The sequence below is a fragment of the Pediculus humanus genome, genomic scaffold (assembly GCF_000006295.1).
Source record: "Pediculus humanus corporis 1103172108285 genomic scaffold, whole genome shotgun sequence".
In the NCBI taxonomy this organism is placed as follows: domain Eukaryota; kingdom Metazoa; phylum Arthropoda; class Insecta; order Psocodea; family Pediculidae; genus Pediculus; species Pediculus humanus.
The window spans coordinates 195,935-219,966 of NW_002987854.1; the positions used below are offsets into that span (position 1 = coordinate 195,935).

At 28.9% G+C, this 24,032-nt stretch overlaps 1 protein-coding gene across 1 annotated transcript; it reads left to right on the plus strand.

Moving 5' to 3' along the window:
- Positions 1-18,146: 18,146 nt before the first annotated feature.
- Phum_PHUM524300 (POU domain protein C, putative) lies at positions 18,147-23,351 on the plus strand (the record flags this gene model as incomplete). The annotated part of the gene is made up of 9 exons (XM_002431338.1): positions 18,147-18,149; positions 18,810-19,113; positions 19,759-20,040; positions 20,550-20,705; positions 20,949-21,009; positions 21,248-21,399; positions 21,484-21,664; positions 22,913-23,133; positions 23,227-23,351. 9 exons carry the CDS (start codon positions 18,147-18,149, stop codon positions 23,349-23,351), a joined length of 1,485 nt encoding a protein of 494 aa, XP_002431383.1.
- Between the last annotated feature and the right edge of the window lie 681 nt (positions 23,352-24,032).

Genomic DNA, 24,032 nt, shown 5'->3' on the forward strand with positions numbered 1-24,032 from the left:
TATTATTCTTAGCGGTTGTTGTTGTTGTTGTTGTGCAGGTACGCGCGTAAACTGTTGGTTAAGTTTAATTTTTTCTTTCTGTTTTTGTTTTATATTCTCTTTCACACTTTTCCTCTTTCCTTCTCTCTCTCTCTCTCTCTCTCTCTCCCTATTTATCTGTCTATCTTTGTTTCTCTCATGTATCACATATACCTTAAACATAAAAAGGAAGTTTTTAGAAAAAAGTAGAAAGGAAGCGTTTTTTTTACGTGCGATTCGAATAAAAAATTCCGCGTGTTGAAAAATTTATAAAGTAATAATAATAATAATAATAATAACGCATAAATAATAATGATTACGATGACGGTGATGATACATACATAAATAAATAAATGAATGAATGAGTGAATGAATTATTAATTTATTAATAAATAATTTTTTTTTTGTAATTTCGCGGCGTAAAAAAAATTATTTATTAAAAAACGAGGCAGACGAACGAACGACTTTTTTTTATGGAAAAAAAAAAAAATTTATGCATTGCTTTTAAATAATATTTTAATTTAAATTATTCAAATTACGTAATAATAATAATAATAATTAATTTTTTTTTTTTTACTTAATTTTTTTTTTATTACTCTATGAAATTCGAACGAGAGCAAAAAAAAAAGCGGCCATCATTTTAAATCAACGCGAGGTGCCAACATGATTATTTACAACGGCTTCTACCGTCATTAAAATTAAAAATAACGCGATAGTAATTATTAAATTATTTTAAAAAAATTAATTTTTTTTTTTTTGTTGATCGACCGCTTTTATCTTCTTCTCCTTCTTCTTCTTCTTCTTCGTCTTCTGCTTTTTTTTTTTTTGTTTACAAAATTTAAATTCTCGCGCGTTTTTTTTTTGTTTACATCTCGGAAAATTTTTTATTGCGGATAATAGGAAACCTAAAAACTTGTGGGACTGTATTTTTTTTTTTCTGAGAGAGATGGGGGAGGAGTGGAAGGAGGTAGACGATGTGGGAGTAGGGAGGGGGATGATGTCATTATTCCTGATTGTTTGTCGGGTGTTAGAAATCTATAAGGGAGTCAATCGTAATGTAATAACACAAAAAAAAAAAATTTAACCGACGACGATTTAATGTCTGCCTCCTCCCTCCTCCCTCCGCCCCATGTCTCCCCTTCTCTCCCCCTTCCCCCTCTAGAAATTTATAATGATTTTATTTAATGTATCATCGTAACGGATAATTTTTTTTTTTTCTGTTTTTTGTAATCAAAAAAAAAAAAAAAAATTCAGGTTAATTAGGTTCTGTTTAATTGTGGGCGGTGAGGTTTGACACCATCGTCAAACTATTTATTTATTTATGTACACGAACGTAAATGTAAAATAATACAAATTCAAACGGCGACATACAGCGACGGGGGGAGGTGGGACGGAGGAATTTTCCCGTCGGGGATTCCCTTGTCATTAATTTTAAATGCGTAATAAATCCTTGTAATATTAATTTTTTTTTTTTTTTACGCTGTTACAACAACAAAAACAACAACAATAACAATTTTTCTATTATTATTATTACTATCACTACCGCTATTACATTATTATTATTATTATTATTATTATTATTACCGTTTTTACATTATTATTATTATTATTAGTATTATTAATTATAATAATAACAACATCAACAAAAATTTTATAATTATTATTGTAATTAACATTACGATTATTATTATTATTATTATTATTTATTTGTTTCTGTTTCCGGTTGTTTGATTTATTTAATTTAAAAAAAAATCGTTTTAATTTTTTTTAATAATAAATTAATTAATAATAATAATAATAATTAAAATTATTAAAAATTAAATGAAATTTTTTTTTTAGTTTTTCTTCTGCTTTTTCTTCTACTATTCCAAAAATGTTTTTCCGCCATTTTCTTTTTAAAAAAAAATTTTCAAATTTTCCGTTTGTGAAGTTTTTTTTCTTTTTTTTTTTTTCTCGGGGGAGAGAGAGAGGGAGGGGTTTTTTTTATTAATGAAAGTTTAATCCGATTTATCTTATGTATCTACGTATGTTTTTTTTTTTTTTTATAATTATTAATTTGTTTAAAAAAAAAAAAAAAAAATTAATAAATTAATAATTATGCAAATGTTAAAAAAAAAAAAAAACTTAATAATGATTACTCAATCGGAGTATTATTATTATTATTATTATCATTAATATATTTATGTATATATTTAAAAATGACGAAGGCCAAATTTAAGCCTTAAGGATTTATTGTTGTTAAACATTTTATAAAATTTTAAATAATTTATCGTGCAATTTTTTTAATTAAATAATTTGCGGTTTTAGTTATAATAATAATAATAATAATAATAATAAGATTTAAATTTTTTTTTTATTAAACGAATACCGTCAATGAAAAATTTAATTTTTAAAAGGTCGTAAATTATTTTTGACTTTTCTTTTTATTTTATTTTTTTTAAATTTAAATACAACCGATAAACCAAACAACAACGACAACGACAATCATAGAAGTAGAGAAAAAGAATTATATACTCTATGACATTATTCAATATAAATATAATTAATTAATTATTTAAGTTTGGGGGGAAAAGAAAAAGTGTTAAAAACGGTGGAAAATGTTAAAGGACAGGAGGAAAAAAGTGTGAGAGAGAGAGAGATGAACAGAGAGGGGAGCAGAGAGAGAGAGAGGAGGGGAAGGACGGAAGTGTAGGAAAAGTTTTTTTTTTTTTTTTTTTTTCGGAGAGTTCCAAAAGGATTTCGTAACGAATAAAAATATAATAATTTATTATAATCAATCAATCCTTCGTGGGTTTCTTCGATTCGTTTAATTTTCCACCATAGAGTAAATAAACCGATTTTTTTTTTTAACCGCGTCATTTTAACCCTGTGTTTCGTAAAACTTCGTTACGATTTGACGTCACTTTCGAATAAACAAAACGAAACGAAATGGAAGCAAAAATTACTATCACTATCATCATCATCATTATTATTAGTGTTATTATTATTATTATTATTATTATTATTATTATTATTATTATTATTATTATCATTTGTACGTCATTACGAAATGTTTTTATTTAAAATCATTACGAATAAAAATACATTTATTTGTGCGTGCGTGTAGGAAAAAAATAAAAAAAATTAAAAACCAGGTATTTGCCGCGCGTCGTGACGTCATCATTCAAGGCCTCCGTAATTATTCATTAAAATATGCATGAAATAATAAACTTAATTACTGTGTAACATTAAAAAAAAAAAAAATTTAGTTTTTTTTTTTTTTTTTATAATAATCATTTTAATTTGAAAATTATTTTGTTTTTTTTTTGTTTTTTTGTTTTTCATAAATTAGTTATGAAAAAAATTAGTTATGTTTTCTTAAACCACCGCTTGCTAGTGTTAGTTAGTTAGTTTGATTGCCATAAAGTTATGTGATTTCCAATTTTGAATTTTTTTTTTTTTTACGGAAAAAAGAAAAAATTGCGATCGGAGATTTCGGGAATAATATTATTGGCATGAATTTATTATCATTTTACTCTATGATAATTATTACTCTATGATAATAATTACTCTATGATTTTATAGATGACCATCACACGTTAATGAAAAAATTGTTAAGAAAAAAAAAAAAGAAAAATTATGCGGGGATGAGCGTTATATGGTAAATTCACGCCACCGCAATTTTCTTTTTTTTTTTTTTTGTGTTTTCACGTGAATATTTTCATTATAATTTTGTTGTTGTTTTTGTTGTTGTGATTTCACGCCTCTTTCAAACTGTCAGAACGTGCTCTTCTTCTTGCTCCCACTGATTAATAATAATAATAATAATAATAATAATAATTTGACGTCCTTGACATTAAAAATTCGAATGTTTTTTAAATTATCCATCGGGTTTTGAATTTTTTTTTTTTTTTTGGGTTTTGTGTGTGTGTAATTGCTTATTTGTTCCAATTTAATTTTATATTATTATTATTATTATTTTTTTTTTAACGTAATTATATTTACGATTAATAAATTTTGCTGCGGTTAATCGCGGCTGAATTTTGCGGTTGGATCCCAAATTGTGTCACGTGTTTTTTTTAAAAAAAAAATTCGTTATCGAAAAAATTTTTCTTTTATTTTTTTTTTTTGGTTGAGTATTAACGTTTTGTTGTTGTTGTTTGTTGATTCGACGACGACGACGATGACGACTAAGAGGAATACAAAAAAGTTAGAAAAATTAAAAAAAGAAAAAAATGGAAAAAAAAAGAAAAAAAAGGAAAAAGGGTTGAATCGAATCCATCATTTAAATTTAATGTTAAATTTTGTTAATCGTATTTTGCCGTGAATTTTGATTTTCCCTCTCTCTCTCTCTCTCTTTTCTCCTTCTCTCCCTCCCTTCCTCCTCTCTTTCTCTTTCTCACTAACTCACTCTCTTTCGTATCTTTCATCCTTTTCATTCTTTTACACACTCCGTATAATATTCCCGTTGTCTCTCACATTCCTTTTCCCTTCGTTTCTCTCTCTCTCTCTCTTTCTCTTTTTAAATCAAAAAACTTTACGAAACAACTGGCGATGGTGCCGGTGGTGGTGGAGGTGGCGGTGGTGTCGATGGTGTTGGTGTTTCTCCTTGTTGTATTTGTGTGATTTTACCGGTTTTCCCTCCTCGAACTCTCATTATAATTTTTTAGCCATTCTCCGTTGCGTTTGTTTGAAAGATTTTTGAAAGCTCTCCCCGTAGAAAATGTAATAATGAGAAAAAGCGGAAAGGGAGGGGGAGGGTGGGTTTTAGAATTAATATTTATAAAAAAGGAGGAAAAGTGGTGTGTGCGTGTGTGAGTAAAGTAGAAAGACGAAGAAGAACAACCCCCATGACCAATCCTGAATAATCCCTACATTTTCAAATTACATTATTTTGCATAATTATGCAAATGATACAATTCTCTCTCTCTCTCTCTCTTTCAATGTTTTAATATGAAATCGTTGTTGTCGGGAAAATGTCTTCGAAAACGATATCGGGAGAGGGAGCCTTTTTTTCCCCGTGGGGAGGACTCGCCCCCGCACGCACGCACTAGTACACCTTTTAAGATTATAACGAGACGCGCGTAAAATTATAAATTACGAAACGTTTTGCTAAGGTTTTGATGTTTGAAATGGCGGAGTTTTCTATAATTATTATTTATTTTATTTAAAAAAAGAATGATCATCGTCATTTTGTCGTTTGTCCTGTTGTTGCGTTTGTCGTTGTTGTTGTTGTAGTTGCTGTAGTTTTTTTTGTATAATTTGATTTTAATTATAAAAAAATTTAATATAACATGTATAAAAAGAGAGGGAGGAGTGAGGGGGTGGGGGAAAAAATTGATGAATGAATTGTCGTAAAAAAAAAGTTAATTTAATCATTCTATTGAATTTATTTCAATATAATAATAATAATAGTAATTTTTTTTTTTTTACTTCTGCTGTTGTTCCTTCTGTTGCTTTTTTTTTTAATTTTTTTTTAAAATTATATCAACCAGAATGATAATTGTTATTGTTATTGTTTTTTTTTTTTTTTTCATTTTCCGTCGCCATTTTTAAATTTGAATTCCACGAACCGTGTCGCGTTATTATTATTATTATTATTATTATCGTTTATTATTTATTATTTATTATTATTATTATAATTATCACGTGTAAGACTTTTGTAAAATTTTAATTTAAAAAAAAAATGAAAAAAAAAAAACCATAAATTAAAAAAAAATTTAAGGAAACGCATCGTACGTTTGTTTGTACGTTTGTTGCACACACACACACACACGTGGAAAAGTGTTTGTTTGTTTGTTAGTAAACGTGTCTAAGTAAAGAAAAATATTAAATTCGTAACGATAAGAAAATTTCGACCACGCATACACACGCACACGCTTTACATTTAAATAAAAAAATTTTTTTATTATAATTACTGTTGTTTGTTGTTTGTTCGTTGTTGTTGTTGTTGTTGTTACATAATAATTTTTTTTTTATTTTTAAATATTTTATTTATGCAACCGACATTGCGGCCGTGATAATTATAATATTTTAACCGACCTCCCACAGGTATTAAATAATAAAAATTCAAATTTTTCCTTTTTTCCCGAGCAAATATACACGTACATTTATATATATTTATTTATTTTTGTATTTCCTTTATCGACGTCATTAATAATTTTTCATATAATAAATTTTCCTTTTCGGAAAACGTATTAAATATTATCATTATTATTATCATTATTATTATTATTATTATTATTTAATATTAATATAATTACAAGTTTTGAAAATTTACAGGACCGAGTCATGTAATTATTCGTTACATTTATTTAATCAGGTTAACATTGAATGAAAGTTAATTTTATTGACGTGAGTGCGTGCGTACGTGCGTGAGTGCGCGTGTCGGTGACTTTACGATGAGGAAAAACCTTTTTTTTTTTACCTGTACAACAACAACAACAACAACAACAACAACAACAGGTACGTGCGTGAAAAGTTATGAATTTACGAGTGCGTCCGTGCGTGCGTAAAAAAAAACTCTTCCCTTTACTTTTTTTCCTTTTTTTTCCCCCTTTTTATATGTATACGTCATCCATCCATCCCCATCATCCCTTTCATCCCTTAATTACCCTAAAAAAATAAAATAAAAAAAATAATTAATGAAAACTTTTATGCAATCGTTTCATTTTTAATGCAATTTCAATTAAAAAAAAACAAAAAATAAAAAAAAAACAAAACGAAACGAAACAAAAAAAAAAATTAAAATTAAAATTAAATGTTTTTTATTATTATTATTATTATTATTATTTTTTGTTGTTGGTGTTGCTGTTGCTTTTTTTTCCCCCCTTATTTTTAAATGACCGTGAGCATGAAAAATTTTACCCTTAATTTCTCGGTCATTTTACACGTGAGAGGTTTTTTTTTCTCTTTCTATATTTACGTTGAGTGAAAAATTAAAAAAAAAAATTATTTAACTTTTTATTTTTAAATGACTCGGAATCGATATTGAAAATCATGTGAGAACGTTATTCTTTTTAAAATTATATTCAATTATAAATAATCAGTTGTCACCCTTGGAAAAAAAAAAACCCAAAAAAAAAATTCAATTTCGCTTTCAAATTTAATTTTCTTTTTTTTTTTTTTTTTTTTAAATAAATGCATTTAAGGGATGGAGGGGTGGGGGTGTGCGAGAACGAGAAATCACATATGAAATTAAAGGGTTGGGTTGAAACGGACAGACGGACGACGTACGAACAAACGATGAGAGATTTAACAAAAAAAAAAAAAAAAAGGACGCGCAAACACAATTCGAATTATGGTAAAATGTTCGATTATCCCGAGGGAATAAAATTTTTTTTCTTCTTTCTTTCTTTCTTTCCTTCCTAACGATTAATAATATTATTATTATTATTACTTAGATGAAAAAAAAAAATAATAATAATAATTAAATAAGGGTTGAAATTTAATCGATAAAAGACCGCCGCCATTAAGCTTTTTCTTTCATTCTTTCTTTCTTCATCGTCATCGTCATTATCATTATTATTATTATTATTATGATCATTGGATTACTGAAAATTGTTTTAATGTCTCACATTATTATTATTATTATTACTATTACGGTTACGTTATCAATGGAGAAAAAAAAAAAACAAAAAAAATTGTTAAAAATTTTCCCCTCCTCATCCTTTTCCAAAATCATTATTATTAATATTATTCTGCGTCGGGAAAATTTTAAAAAGGAATACAAACAACAACAACAACCTTTTTCCAGTTGTCTCCAGCGATTCGTTTGTTTTTTATTCTTTTATTTAAAAAAAAAAAAAAAAGAAATGAAAAGAATTAAAATTTTTTTTTATAACCAAAGGATAAAAAAAAAAAATTTCCGTTTTTTTAAAAATTCGTATGTTAAAAGTCGTGGGAGCAGAAAGTGCAAAAAGAAAAAAAAAATTTTTTTGAAATTTTCTTTTTACGTCGGGGGTCGGTCGTTTGTTCGATCGGTCGGTCGGTCGGTCATTTGCCTTAAGGAAATTTAATTAATAATCAATATTATTATCGAGTTGTAAATAAAACTCGCGATGAAAATATATTTATATTTAAAACGCCGCAACAACCGACGGAAAACAAACGAACAAACAAACAAACAAGCAAAAAAAACTAGTTCGGCCGAAAGTGTCGTAAGAAAAACTAATAATAATAATAATAATATTAATAATAAATTTTCCTCGATCGGTTACGAAATTTTCTTTTTTTTTTTCATTTATATTATTATTATGAGTAGGTTGCGTGAGGGGGGTGGGAGTCGATCGGAGAACGGTAAAAGGGAAGGGGGGAGTCATTAATTAATCAAATAAATAAATTTTTCATTATTTATCATTATTATTATTTATCATTATTATTATTATTATTATTATTATTATTAATATTAATATTAAATGTAGAAAGTTGATTGTTTAATTAGTAATAAAACGTAAAAACTTTCCAAGATTTTTTTTTGCGCTTTCCAAAAAAAAAAAAAAATGTCCGGAGGATTTTTTTAAAAAATATTAATTATTATTATTATTATTTTCTCCAGGGATGGGAGTTGTATACGTCACAATAATAATAATAATAATAATAATAATAATAATAAATATAATTATAATTAAACGTGGAATCGAATGCGGGAATAGGTATCATCGACCTTGAATTAGGTCAAACCGGAAACCTTCGTTTGAACAAATGTTGTACATGCGTGATGAGTGCGTGAAAACGCGCGTACGAACGGAAAACGCATGAAAATTAATAATAATAATAATTTCTGAAGAATGATCTGGAATGAAAATTTTCAAAAGGATGATGATAATGAGGAGGACGGACAATGAGTAGGCAAGAAAAGAGGAAAAAATTCATTTTTTCATTGTTTTCATTGTTTTGGTTGTTGATTGATGTTTGTTGTTGTTGTTGTTGTTTGTTACGGTTACGATTGTTGTTTTAATTTCAAATGCAAAACAAAACGACAAACAAACACATGCTTTTGATTTTTTTGAATTGATAAAAATGTTGTACCCGCGCGCGCGCGCGAGAAAGTGAATGAATGAATGAATGAAGACCGGGGGCGAGCGTGGAAGGGAGGAAGGGAATTACCGAAAGGTGATTATTTATTTGAGCGAATGGTTGAATGATTGAATGAGTGAATGAATTCAAAAAAAAAAATAATAATTTTTTAAAAATAAAAATAAACTCGATCCCGTTTTCCGAGACAAAAAGGAGATTAATTTTATTCATTTTACAGATGTTGGTTATTTTGAGCATTTCTGGAATTTGAATTATTTAATTCTAAAAAATATTTTCCAGTCCTTGGAAAATTGTTTGTTTCACCCAAAACCCATAATAATGATAATAATAATAATAATAGTAATGATAATAATAAAGAGAGTTTTCTTGGTTGTTTTTTTTTTTTTTTTTTTTTTTATTTAGAGAGGTCAAACGGCGGCGGTATTAAATGACGCTTAGGCAAAAGTTTCTTTTTTTTTTTTTTTAACTTTTTTTTTACGCCCTTTTCGTCGCTTCCGCTCCCTCTTCCCCCTCTCTCTCACTCCCCTTCTACCAGGTCGCGAGTTGGGGGAGTGGGAGGGGAGGCCTCGAATTTTTTTTTTTTTTTTTTAGAAGGAAAAATTTTCTTGTTTTGTTGCTTCAATCAATCGTCAAACGATCACCTTTTTTTTTTTAAATAATTTAAAAATTAGTACCGGAAATTAAAATTTTACTTTTTTTTCTATTCGTATTTCCTTCTCCCCTCTCGCTCCCGCCCCCTTTTTACCTCCCACTTCATTGTTAGAATCGTCGGATTTTCGTCTGTTAAATTCGTCTCCTCCTCCTCCACTTTTACTATTTTCTTCACCGATTTCTAAACAAAACGACCGTCCCGTTCAGCTACCTATAATTTCTTATCATTATTATTATTATTATTATTATTATTATTATTATAATCATCATCGTTGTTATTATTATTTTTAATAATCGAAGTTTTTATTTTTATAATAATAATTTAAAAAAAAAAAAAAATTAATTAAAAAGAAAAAAAAATTTTTATTTTTTTGTTTTCGATAATAATTTTTATTATTATTATTGTTCGGCAATCGAAAAACCGGTTTGTGGAAGAGTTTTAAAAAAAAAAAAAAGGTTCATACATTCATTGTATGCGAGTTAGGAAAAGGAGGAAACCGTAAAATAATAATAATAATAATTCCAGGTTTCATATATGTAAAAATATAATGAACCTTTTTTTCCTCTTCTTTTTAATTGTTATTTTCATTCAACATTTTCTTGATTGTTTTCCTGTGTTTTCCCCTCCCCCTTCTTCCTCCGCTTCTTCTTTATTATCACGCGTACGTGGTAGTGGGGCCCCCCTCATTATTTTTTTATTCGTTCAAAAAATTTAATGACGAAAGGATAATTTAAAAAAAAAAAAAAAACATTTAAACTCACGTTTTTAAACCCGGGTATAAAATTAATTTAACTTAAATTGTTTTGTTCGAAACTTATTAAAAAAAAATTTATATGTGTATATACTGTATTGATGATGATGATGATGATGATGACGACGGCTATAGCAATAACAATAATGATGATGATGATGATGATGATAATAAAAAAAATTCATTGTTTATTAATAATATTTAATAAAAAAAAAAAGAAAAAAACACTTCCGCAATTATTCGCATTATTTCGCATCTTTTAAGGTAAAACGAAACCATTATTATTATTATCATTATGTTTAATTATATTTAAAGAAAAAGAGTGAGTGAGAGAGAGAAGGAAAATAGGAGAGAATGAGAGAGAGACGTATAAAAAAAAAAATGTAAAATCACGCGCTATAACTATTAACCAAATGTTTTTTTTTTAATATTAATTTAACGCGCTACGTCTTGCAATTAAGCCAACATTATATTTCAAATCCATTCAACAACAACAACAACAACAAAAATTAATTTTTTCAAGGTTGGCAAAAACAAAAAAAAAAAAAATTTTTTACTTACAAACGTGTACGATTCGGTTAATGATTTCTTTTCTATTTTCTATCAAAAAAATAATAATAATGATCGAAATCGTGGGCCATCATCATCATCATTATCATAATCATCATCGTCTCATACCTGAAAAATTTTTTAGCCTGTTTATTTCCTCCGTCTGGAAGAGAAAAGAATAAGAAGACAAAAAGAATTGAAAAAAAAAAATTTTTCGATCGAACTATAATTACGTTCATACTTTTTCTCTCTCTCCCTCTCTCTCTCTCTCTCTCTTTTCATAATTACGTGAAATTCTTTGCGATCATTCATAATTTAATTTTTTTTTTTTTTTGGAAAATTTAAAACTGGAACGAGTTTTTTTTTATCTGGAATCATTTAATTATGGAATTTTTATATATGTATAAACATATGTATTGACGAAACGGAAATGAAAAACTTTGCGATGAATTATTTTTCACTATTATTATCATTATTATTATTATTATTTCGAAATTTTTTTTTTTTTTACGTTTCAAAACTTTATAATGATAATGATAATGATGATGATGATGATGATGATTTTTAAATTGTTTTGAAACAAACAAAAAAAAAAAAGGCTTCGAGTTGTGTTGTTGCACGTATGCAAAATTTGTTTTCATTTTTTTTTTTTTTTGGTTATGGTTACGTAATTTATTATTATTATTATTATATAATTACGCTCACGCATAAAAATTTTGTATTGTCAATTTGTAAAAGAGAGAGAGAGAGAGAGAGAGAGAGAGAGAGAGAGAAAGAGAAAACGTCACTTTCGAATCGGAATAATAATAATATTTTTTAACATCGATCGATTTAAGAAAGTTTGATTCGGTTTGATTTTTAATTATTAGCCGTCAAGTTTTTTTTTTTTTATTTAATTGTATGTAATGTTCCTTCACCCCTCCCTTCCTCCCCTCTGACTCTGACCTTATCCGCCATTGTTTTCATTTTATCAATAATAATAATAATAATGATCGTGTTCCAAAGGACGAGAGAGAAAAAAAAGGATTTCAAGATTTTTTTCTTTTCCTTTTATTTTTTTTTAATTCGTATAAACGGTAAAAAGGGGGTGGGAGGGGGAGGGAGGTGACGGTTTGTTGTGTAAATTTAAAATACAAACGACCTTAACAGACAACGCGTTTTAAACAAACGACAAACGCGATCGAAACGATGATGATAATGATGATGACGACGATGATTTCTTTTAAAAAATTTTTTTTTTTTTTTTTTTTTTTTTAATAAAAAGAAAAGTAACCGAAATAAGACCAAAGTGGTAGCAGGAGCCAACGGTCATTGGGTCACGAAACACAATGAATTTCACAAACGTTTAAATGCGCAAACAAACAAACAAACAACAAACAACACAAACAACAACTTGTTGTAGAATTTTTTAAATTTCTACTTTCTTAGAATAATCGCGTGCGAAAATAATAAATTAAAATTATTATTATTTCTATTATTTGGACATACATTTGATTTTTTAATATTTTTTTTTAATTACATCGAAATTTCCAGACGTTTTTATTACCATCCTATTATTATTATTATTATTACTATTGCCATTTGTTTGTTGTTTGTTGTTATTAGAATCTTTTAACCTTTTTTGGATAAAACCGATTAACTACCTTTCATTTTTTAAATTTTTTATTTGTCATGTAGATGTATTACGTCGCGGATTATTAATAATGATGATGATGATGATGATAATGATAATAACGATGGCGGCGGCGGTCGTTCGTTTTTTTAAAAAATTATTTTTAAATACGTTTTCGATTAAAGGAGGGAGGATGGAAATCACACGTTGATACGAAGAAAAAACGCATCCTACTTTTTTGTTTTTCTCCAGTCGTTACGAAAAGACAAAAAAAAAGGGGAAGGGATTGGGAATGGGAAGGGAAGGAAAGGGGAAGGGGGAAAATGATAGAAAAAGGAAAACTGGACAGATGGTCGTCGGTTTTGAAATAAGCGTGTCAAGATGATAATAATGAAATTGGAATGGGTTTAAAAAATTTAAATATCATTTGCATTTACTCATCATAGATAATGAAAAGGGAAGAAGGAAAAGATGATGATGATGATGGGTGGCGTGTGCGTAAAAAAAAAAAGAAGGGAAAATGAAAGAGAGAGAGAGAGAGAAAGATGAAAAGGATGGTTGCAATTAAATCGTAAGCAAAAATAGTTTTTTAAATTTTTTTTTTTTTGTTTTCACGTAGAAAATTTAAAATTGTCATCATTCATTATTTTTCTCTTTCCGCATGATAAACAACAATCTCTTTTGTTACAACTGACGAAAATCTTTTTTTTTCCACTAATTTGACGGTGACGACACCGGCGTCGACGTCGACGACGACGACAATTTTTTCAAACAAATTTTTATTTACATTCGAAAACGCGAATTGAATAGGTGAAGATTACAGGAGACAAACAAGAGCAAGAACGACAACAACAAAAAAAGCAAACACTTTCTTATATCCTACCGACGACAGTCAATCAATCAATCAATCGCAATTTCCGATAATTCTTATTATTATTATGCGTTAAAAAAAAAAAATTTTTTTCTTATTTCGAAAACTTGTACGTACATCGTCCGATAATCATTACTTAATCAGACAAATACATATTCCAGACGATAACCTTTGTTATTATTATTATTTTTCCTATATATTACGTCATTCGATCAATCAGTCAATCAATCAATCAATCCTTGATACGCATCGGTTAAGTTATGAAAAGATTCGAATTACGGCGGAATAATAATAACAAAAAAAAAAAATTAATAATAATACGCGTAACGTTTAGTTAGTTAGTTAGTTAATGCGTGTAATACGCGCGCGTCGTTCGTATTATTTAATATCAAATAAAATATATGCGATAGATCGATCGATCGATCGATGATGCGAACGATCGATGAATCGATTGGGAAAAACGTTTATTATTTTTGTTTTTTAACGATCAATTTAATTTCAATCTTTGTTTTTGAGTTCTTGTTTTTTTTTTTTTGTTAAACGTGCGGGTAGTGGATGTTATTTCGCTCGTTATATCTCCGTTTGTTGTTACGTTTGTTGTTGTTGTTGTTGTTTTTATTGACCTTGAAATAATTTATTATCGTTCATGCGATGTACATTACCTTTATTATTATTATTATTTTATTTTGTACGACGCGACTACGTGGGAAATCATCATATATGAGATGTGATGAGGAAACGGGTAATTATGGCGCTAAAACTTTACAAAAAAAAAAAAAAAACTCGTAATCGAAACATCGATCGATACGATAAATATTATTATTATTACTATTAAACGTATCGATTTTAATAGTTTGACGTTTGTTATTGTCGTTGTTGTTGTTGTTGTTGTTGTTGTTGTTATATTTCGTAAAGTTAAAAAAATTTTTTTTTTTTCAACGTGAGTGAGGGAGAGAGAGTGGAAAACTTTTTTTTTTTTTTCCCTCCTCCTTGTTCGTTCGTTTGCGTTCGTTTTTCGTTAATTAAAAAAAAAATAATAATAATAATAATGATGATGATGATGATGATTAATAATTCAGATCGTTTTATTACCTACGTATCGTATTGATGGGAAAGGGGGAAGGGAGAAAAAAAATATAAAAAGTGGACGACGACGACGACGACGACGTGGTGGAGGTTTTCTCTCTCTCTCTCTCTCTCTCTCATTTTTTTTCACCCCCCTCTGTGTGACGTTTGGAAAATTCGCCGGGGAAAAAAAAAAAAATTAAAAATTGATGAATACTCATTTGCATCATATTATGAGAATCGATAATAAAAAAAAAAAAAAAAAAAATTATATGAAAAGGATACAACGAATGAATTTTCTCTCGATAACTTTTATCATTTTAACGGATTTCGAAAAAAAAAAAAAAAATTAACTTTTTTTTTTTCTCCAGGAATGGAAATATAAAATGGTTTGACCGGTGACTTAATTTTATCGATATTAAAACGTTTTCCTATTTCAATTTACGCTGCATCAAATCCGAGTCTGATAATTTTTGTACATTAAAAAATGAATTTTTTTTTTGTTTTTTTTTTCCTCCTCCTCCTCCTTCTCCTCCTCCCACTTCTCTGTCGCCCTCCCCCCATCTCTCTCTCACTCACTCCCCCCCGATCAATCGAAAGCGGTCACGTTATATTTCGTACACCAATTTTTTTTTTTTTTTTGGGTGTGTTTTGCCGCCTTTTACGCCCTTTTCACAATCGTAATAATCTCTCATTCGTTCGTTCGTTCGTTTGGTCCACGAAGATTCTAAAATTATTTATCTCATTTTGTCAGGTGTCAACCGACAAATGCGTGCGCGGGTGCGTGCGGGTGCGTGGACACGATGTGGATACGCACCTACATACCCCAACCTGTTTTCTGTTCACGAAGAGTTTTCGGTTTTGTTTGTTTGTTTTCGTGTTGTTGTTTTCCTTAATGGAAATTGTTTGTTTCTTAACGATTATTTTTATCATTAATCGTTTGTTGTTGTCGGTAAAAAAAAAGACTTCCAGATGTTTTGATTGTTATTGTTAAATTGTTCTAATTAGTTTTCGCTTTTTTTTTTAAACGAATTTGTTGTATTAAATTCACGGTACGAGAAGTGTTTGTTTTTTTGTTTGTGAGTATGCGCCATTTGATAATGAAATGAAATTCTTTATTAACAATATGGCGTTTAATTTTTTTTAAAAACTGTTTGTTTAAATCATAAATCAATCAATCGTAATAAGAAAAAAAAATCGTTCGAAAGGATCGTGTAATTAGAAAAATAAAAAAGAATTTTTTCGAATGAACTAGCTCCAATCTTTGTCTTTCTAAAACCCCGACGAAACTTTTGCCACATTACAAAAAGCACAAACAAACAAACAAATTCAAGGTATCAAGCCGGCCTTTCCCCCACTCCCACCTCCACCCCTCACCGCTATTACGCACGCGCGTACGAAAAAGCGTAAATATTAATTACGTTATTTATTAGACGTCGTCATCGGTGCAAATCATTACCGCATCGCATGTTTTAAATTCATCATCATTATCATCATCATCATCATCATTATTATTATTATTATTATAATTATAATTATTATTATTATTACTACTACTACACCCGTTCGAAAACATTAACTTTGGTAACCGGGTAATAATTGTTCATCCGGAATTTTTTATTTTTTTAATTTTTATTTCGTTTTATTTATTTATTTATTTACTTATTTCTTATCATTAAATTTTTTTCGTCTGCTTTTTTTTCTTATCAGTTATTACTCGTAATAAAAATAAATAAATTAATTAATAAATAAAAAAATCAATTTAAATTCGACATTTTAAAAAATTATAAATTTAAAGATCGTGGGAAAAAAAAGAAAAAAAAAAAAATTTTTTTTTAAATTATAAATTAGTTATTAAATTATTATTATTATTATTGTTGTTGTTGTTTGTATGTTTGTATTTGTTGTTGTTGTTGTTCTCGTTGGTTTTATTATTTGATTTTGTTGTTTTTTTTTTTTATTTTTTTAATAAAGAAATTCGATTGGAATGACATTGAAAAAATTTTAAAATTTAAATTTCTGCGTGTTCGTGATTGCGTGGGTGCGTGCGTAATTGTGCGTGTAATTCCGAGAGTTCATAATTCGTAATTGCATAACTTTAATTTAATTTAATTATATTTTATTAAAATTATGTACCTTTAGAATAATAATAATAATAATAATTTCATCATTAATTATTTATTAAAATTTATTATTAATAATAATTTTTTTTTTGTAACCTTTAAAAATTAATTAAAATTTTTTTTTTTTTTTTTAATTAACCGACGACGATATTTTCTCCATCTTTTTTTTTTTTTTCAATGTTATATCGAATCGTTCGAATTCTTAAAGAGAGAGGGGAAGAGGGAGGGAGACGAGGTGGGAAAGAGAAAGAAGGGGATTTGAAAATTTTAAATGATTTGTGAAGGTAATAGAAAAAGAAGTTTTGGCGGTTGTGTTGGCGGCGGTGGTGGTGGTGTCGGTGGTTTTTGAATTGGAAAAATATTTTTTAGTTTAAATGACCCTCCCTCCTCCCCTTATTATCATCATCATCGTTATAGAATTTTTTCAAAGCTCTTAAGTAAAAAAATTATGTTGTGGTGGGGGGTTGTGTTTTCCCGTTGAAATAAAAGGAAAAAGAAAGAAAAGAAACCGCCGAAAGAGGGATGTTGGTTGTCGGAACTCCCCTCATTGTTTTTCAAAAACCGACTTTTTGTCGATATTTTCATTTTTTTTGATTTCATATGAATAAAACGAACGAACATATCGTCCGTTCCCTTACGTTTGTTCGGACAAAAAAAAAATAAAAAAATGCGGAAAGGGATGTAAAAAAAAAAAAAAAAAATGAAAAAGTGCCGTAAATGCGTGTGTGCGTGCGTGAGTTAGAAAGAGAGAGAGAGAGAGGTATACGTCGGGGGTAGGGGGAGGTGGTGGGGGTGGGGGAAGGAAAATGGGGGTAGAATAAAAAAAAAAAAAAATTATTAAGCCGTAATAAAAAATTTATGCTTATTTGTTTTTGTGAATCGCCATAAGCTAACTCAAGGTGATTAACGTCGCGTTCGATTTTTTTTTTTTTTTTTTCCAAATGGATAAAAAGAGAGAGAGAGAGAGAGAGAGGGGGGAGGAGAACATGTAGGATATTTTCCGTTGTTGAATTTCTCTCTCTCTCTCTCTCTGTCACTTTCACTCACTCACTCTCTCTCTATTTTTTTTTTTTTAACTCTCGTTTAGAGAGAAAAAAAAAGGGGTAGAAAATTTAATCAGCAAAAAAAAAAAAAATTTAATTTACGAAAAAAAAAAATGAGTACATTTAATATAAAAAAAAAATGTTTTGATGGTGGGAGAAATTTTCCGAGCGCGTGTTGGAAAATTCACGAATTGAAAAAAAAATATATATATATGTTTAAAATTTTCAAGCAGAAGATGTTTTTAATTTGTCACGTGATTCTATGAAATTTTCCGTTTAAAAATTCAAAAAATTCGACGTGAGATTCTCTCATGTTCTGTGTGTGTGTTTGCGTGTGCGTGCGTGTGCCTGATTACGCGTTAAAGTTTTTTCCTTACCTTTAACCGTTTGTTGAGAACCTAATAATAATAATGATAATGATTTTAAAAAAAGAGTTATTAAAAAATGGTGAAATGAATGATTGATTCATTGGCGTGTAGCGTTTTTTTTTTTTTTTAAATTTGTAACTCGAATTAATTTTCCCGCATTTCATTATTATTACTATTATTATTATTATTATTATTATTATTATTATTATTATTATTATTATTATTATTATTTAACTTCGTCGTCGTCGTCGTTTGCGTCTTCGTCCGGCTATGTTTTTTTCTTCATTTAAAAAGATAAATGTTTACATTGTGGAAAATTTGACTATTAATTTAATTTGATGGACCGAAAGCAGTGGGAGCAGGAGCAGAAGGAGCAGCAGCATCCCTTCATCTTAATTTTGAATCGGATAAAATTTCTCAAAATTTTCTTTGTTTTCGAATGAAAAACCTTTTTTCTCCTCTCTTTCCTTTTATTAAATAACAACGTGGAAAGAAAAAAAAAAAAAAAAACTTTTTCTAGTTTTGTTTTTCGAAACTTTTTTTTTTTTTTTCTTTATCTTTATTCCACTCGTTTCGTTTTCCATCTTTCTCTCTCTCTCTCTCTTTTCTTTTTCCCTTTTTTTTTTTTTGTTTAATCTGTTTAAAAAAAAACCCCAAAAGAAGAAGTTGAAAAAATAAATAATTAAAGAAAGGTTGATATTAATAATAATAATATTGTTTGTTTGTTTGTTATTTTCAGGGTAGCGAAGATTCAAATCCACCCTCTCCCGACCAGTATCCGGTTCAGAGAGAACCATCGATAAACGGCGGAATGCCATCGTTGGACACGAAAATATCAGATGATTCGAATCCGACAATCAATTTGAAAAATAATTTTGACGCCAAGACTGCCGAAATGGTTCAGCATTTGCTCATGATGAACGGACATCACGACAGCAAAATGGCGGCTTTGCAAAGTCTTCAAAATTTACAAAATTTAGCAACGGGTTTACAAAATTTAAATAGCGTTAGTTCTTTAGTCGCCGGATTACAAGGCCTTACGGGTGCGTTAAACAATAATAATAATAATAATAATAATAATGATAATAATGATAATAATGATAAAATAAAAGGATCTTTTCCTTTAAAAATAAAAAGTTAAATTTTTACCATTCGCTTTTCTGCCTCTCTCTCTCTCTCTCTTTCTCTTTCTCTATCTATCTATCTATTTATCTATCTATCTCTGTCTTCTCTTTCTCTCTTATAATAATAATAATAATATTTTGAATAAAATGAACAAATGGGAAAAATAAAAGAATGAAAAAAAAAAAAAAATTCTTTTCAATGGTTTCTGATTATTATTTACTGCTTGTTTATTCATAATTACCTTTAATTTTCAAACAACCAACCACCCCTCTCTCTCCCCCTCTCTCCCTCTTTCTCTCTCTCTCCTTTTATATTCCTTTCCCTTAAATCTTTCTATCTCTCTCTCTCTCAATCTCATCTCTTTATTAATTTGAATTGAAATCAATAATTAAATCATGGGTTTATTAACTGTATAAAAGATGTAGGGAATTAAATTCAGATATATATATATATATATGTATGTGTGCATGCTATTAATTAATAAATAAATAAAATTTCCCCCTCCCCTCTCTCTCTCTTTCTCTCCCGAATAATGATGATGATTATGATGATATTTTCGACAGGACTGCAATCGATGTCGACTTCGTTGCAAAATTTAACGGTGCCACCGCAAAACCTTTTAAACACTCCGTTGAATTTGAGTTTAGGATCGAATAACAGCAACGGAATGATGGGAAATCATGCCGGGGCGTCGTCGTCGTCATCGTCGTCATCGTCGTCGCCGTCGTCGTCGTCCATATTGAATCCTGGACAAGGAGGAACGCAAATGCCACAATTAATACTTGCCAGCGGTCAATTGGTGCAAGGAATACAAGGGGCTCAATTACTAATACCGACGTCGCAAGGTGAGTTCGTAGAGCGGGGAATTGGGGGGAAAGGGGAAACAAGGGGGAGGGTAGCTAGCAAAAGAGGTGAAACATCTATAGAGTGAAGGCGAAAGGGAGGAAGGAAGAAAGGAAGGGACGGTTCGATGGTGGTAATGGATGAAAGGGATGAAAATGGGGATAGGGGAGAAGGAGAGGGACAGGGGAAGGGGGGACGGGGGGAGCAAAAACGAAAAGTTTTTAAAGGGCCGAAAATATTTCTTTTAGTAAAATAGTTAAAACAAAGTTTTTAATAAAGTAACAAAACGGATTTAAAGTTTTTGGGGGGAATATTAAACGCCGAACGCGTTCCCCCTCTCTCTCCCCCCCTGTTTGAAAAATATTCTGATTTATTGTTTAGAAAATTATTATTCCTTTATTACATGTTTAAAAAAAAAATAAAATAATGATGATGATGATAATTACAACGTTCCACACGAGCGTATAAATTTATTTGTTTAATTTATTTTTTATTAAATAATTAGGTATAGCCACGCAGACAATCTTAACAATACCTGTAAATCATGTGACCGGCAATCAAATGGTAAATCTAGCTTTAAACAATGGTCAAGTTGTAACGACAACCTTAGCTCAGTTGCAATCTTTAGCGCAGCCTCATTTGCTTTCTGCATCCACATCTAGTCCAGGTACGTGAAAAGAAATTTCTAGAAATTATTTATTTATTTGTGAAATGTACCTAATTTTAAAAATTGATTTGATTTTTTTTTTTTTTTGGTAGGTCCTAGTAATAACCTTTTAGGTTTAAGCGGTCTTCCTTCACATCAGCAACAGCAACTTTTAAATGCCATGCAGCAACATCACCAGCAGCAGCAGCAGCAACAACAACACCAACAACAATCACAAATGCCGAGTCATTCGTTTTTGAACAGTTTTTCGACAAACAATCACACTGTTAAAAGTCCCGTACACAGAACTCATCATTCCTACTCGGTAATGAAGGAAAATTTTCACATACCTTCATCATTACCCTCGACGGAATCAATCAATCAATCAATCAAACATTTTTTTTTTTACAGTCTTGCGACAAATTAAACAGTAGCAATACACAGAGTAACAGTTCGAATAGTAGTTGTAATAGCAGCGGCAACAACAACAACAACAACAGCAGCAACGGCAACAACGGATGTTCATCTTCCAATAATAATAATACCCTGAACGCCATATCTAGGCTGACTGCGAACAATTCCGACATAACAATAACACCGACTCCGGCACCTGCTCATCAAATGAGCAGAATGACCACCGATGCGGAAAATTATAGAAGAGAAAGAAGCGAATCTCCGCTGTCGGACGGCTGTGACTTATTGGACGATTCTCCCAGTCAGTAACATACCTTAAATCCATTATTATTATTATTACTATTATTGTGTTTTTATTCACGTTTTATTCTTATTTCCTCGACAGACGAACCCATGATCAGCGAAGTTCAAAGCAACGTCGTCGATGGAATTAATTTAGACGAAATGAAAGATTTTGCAAAAGCGTTTAAATTGAGAAGATTGTCTCTCGGACTGACACAAACTCAAGTCGGACAAGCTTTAAGCGTCACCGAAGGTCCTGCTTACAGTCAGAGTGCTATTTGCAGGTTAGCCAACATAACTATTAATAACTATTAATTTTCAAAAAAAAAAGTATTACTTATATTTTTTTTTTTTTTTCTTATTTTCGTCGTGGAAACAGAATGAATTTTATTATTATTATTACACACTAAACCGCGACGAATAAAATTAATGTTTAAAAAAAAAAAAAAAAAAAAATTTTAATGAATTGTGCGTGCGTGCGTGCGTGTTTGTTTGTTTGTTTAAGTAATTTGATCGGTTGTTAAAACGGGGAGGGGAGGGAGGGATAAAAATTACATGATTAGATTGTACGGTTTAATTTATATATATAAAACATGCGTAAAAATTTTCTTTTACTATTATTATTATTATTATTACTATCATTATTTGATTGTTATTATTATTATTGTTGTTCCCAGTGCCCTGGCTTCCCGAGTCTTGTGTGCCGCGTCACGACAGCAAACCATGTACGTTCTTATTATTTTTTTAGTTATTTTAATTAAGTATTAATTTCTGTTTAAAAAAAAAAAAAAAAAAAAAAACTTTTTGCACTTATTCAATATATGATGATGATAATAATGATTATGATGATGATGATGATAATGATAATGCCTTTTATGTGTGGCCTATGACCTTTTATTTTTTTTTTGGATATCGCACACCCACACACACACACATACACTCACGTGTTGACGGAAAAGCATGCTTCTTTTATTTGTACGCGTAATACATACCTAAGCATAAATAAATAAATATGTACATTAAAATTTTTATTTTATTAAATTATTATTTGCTTTTATTATTATTATTATTATTATTAATATTATTTTGCGGGAATTTTAAATTTTTTTAAAATTATATATATTTTAAGTTTTCCATTTTTTGCTTTTGTTCTTTTTTTGTTTTGTTTTGTTTTGAGCCAGGGCATTGGATTTTTTTTTGTTGGTTTTTTTGTTTTTTTATGTTTTTTCTTTCTTTTTGCCTTCCTCTCTCTTGTTTTCGTGTAATTTTTTTTTTGCGTCCGCGGGTAGAGAAGATAAAAAAAAAGGAAACGAAGAAGAAGAACGGAAAAAATTTTTTTTTTGTTTTTAATAAATGTTTTTATACGTATGGCTTGATATGGCATGAAAACCCGATATTGCTGCACCTTTTATAATTAGAAAGAGAAAAAATTGACCTTTGTAACTTGTATTCGTAATGATAATGATAAAAATAATAATAATAATAATAATAATAATATTAACAATTGGTTTCTTTAAATTTTTTTCGATCAGGTTTGAAAAGTTAGACATAACGCCGAAAAGCGCTCAAAAAATCAAACCCGTTTTGGAAAGGTGGATGAAAGAAGCCGAAGAAAGGTTCAAAAGTGGTCAAAATCATTTGACGGAATTTATAGGTATGGAACCATCGAAAAAAAGAAAAAGGAGGACGTCGTTTACTCCTCAAGCTTTGGAATTGTTAAATGTACATTTCGAAAGGAACACTCATCCTTCGGGTAATTTTTTTTACATAACCGGAAATGATTTTTGAATATCACCAACATTTGAATTGAAATTGAATGTTTTTCTCAATTGTTTTGGTTTGCCAGGTACGGAAATCACGGCTTTAGCTCATCAATTGGGTTACGAAAGAGAAGTTATAAGGATTTGGTTTTGTAATAAAAGACAAGCATTAAAAAATACGGTTAGAATGATGTCAAAAGCAGGAGGATAAAATATCTAGTCAATTTAGTATCGTCAAAATTTTATATATATATGATAAAACTATTCTTCATCTTTTTTTTTTTTAAATATTAAAAAGCAATAGATATTAATTCTTTTTTTTTGTCTTTTTTCTTTTTAATAATTAATTAATTGTATTGTAATGATTTTGTAAATAAATAATGCGACGATAACAAAAGAACAAGAACAAAAACAACAAAAGTATTAAAATATTTTAAGTTTTAAATATAATAAATGTACATTTTTTTGCTTTTTTAGTTTTTTAGTATTTCTTTTTTTTCACTTAAACGTTTTTCCTTTCTTAATATAATAAATTATTAATTTACGTTTTCAAAAGGATGAATAGAAATGAAAGAAGAACAAAGTTTTTCGGTTATTTTATTTCAAAACATTTTGAATTTAAATTTTTAACGGAAATTTTCGTAACGGTCGGGGTATACAATAAAAATATGGAGGGATTTAATAATTATATCGTTTTTTTTAAAAAAAGGACTCACGTTAAATTAAAAAATAAACTTTTGATAATTTAAGGAATCATATTTAAGTTTTTGAAATAAAAAAAAAAAAAAGGAAAATATTCGGGAAAAAAAAAGTTTTTTTGTTTTAAATTCAAATTAATTAATTTGATTTTGTGACGTCACTATTTCCGTTGGAATCGATGATGGCGTCGCAG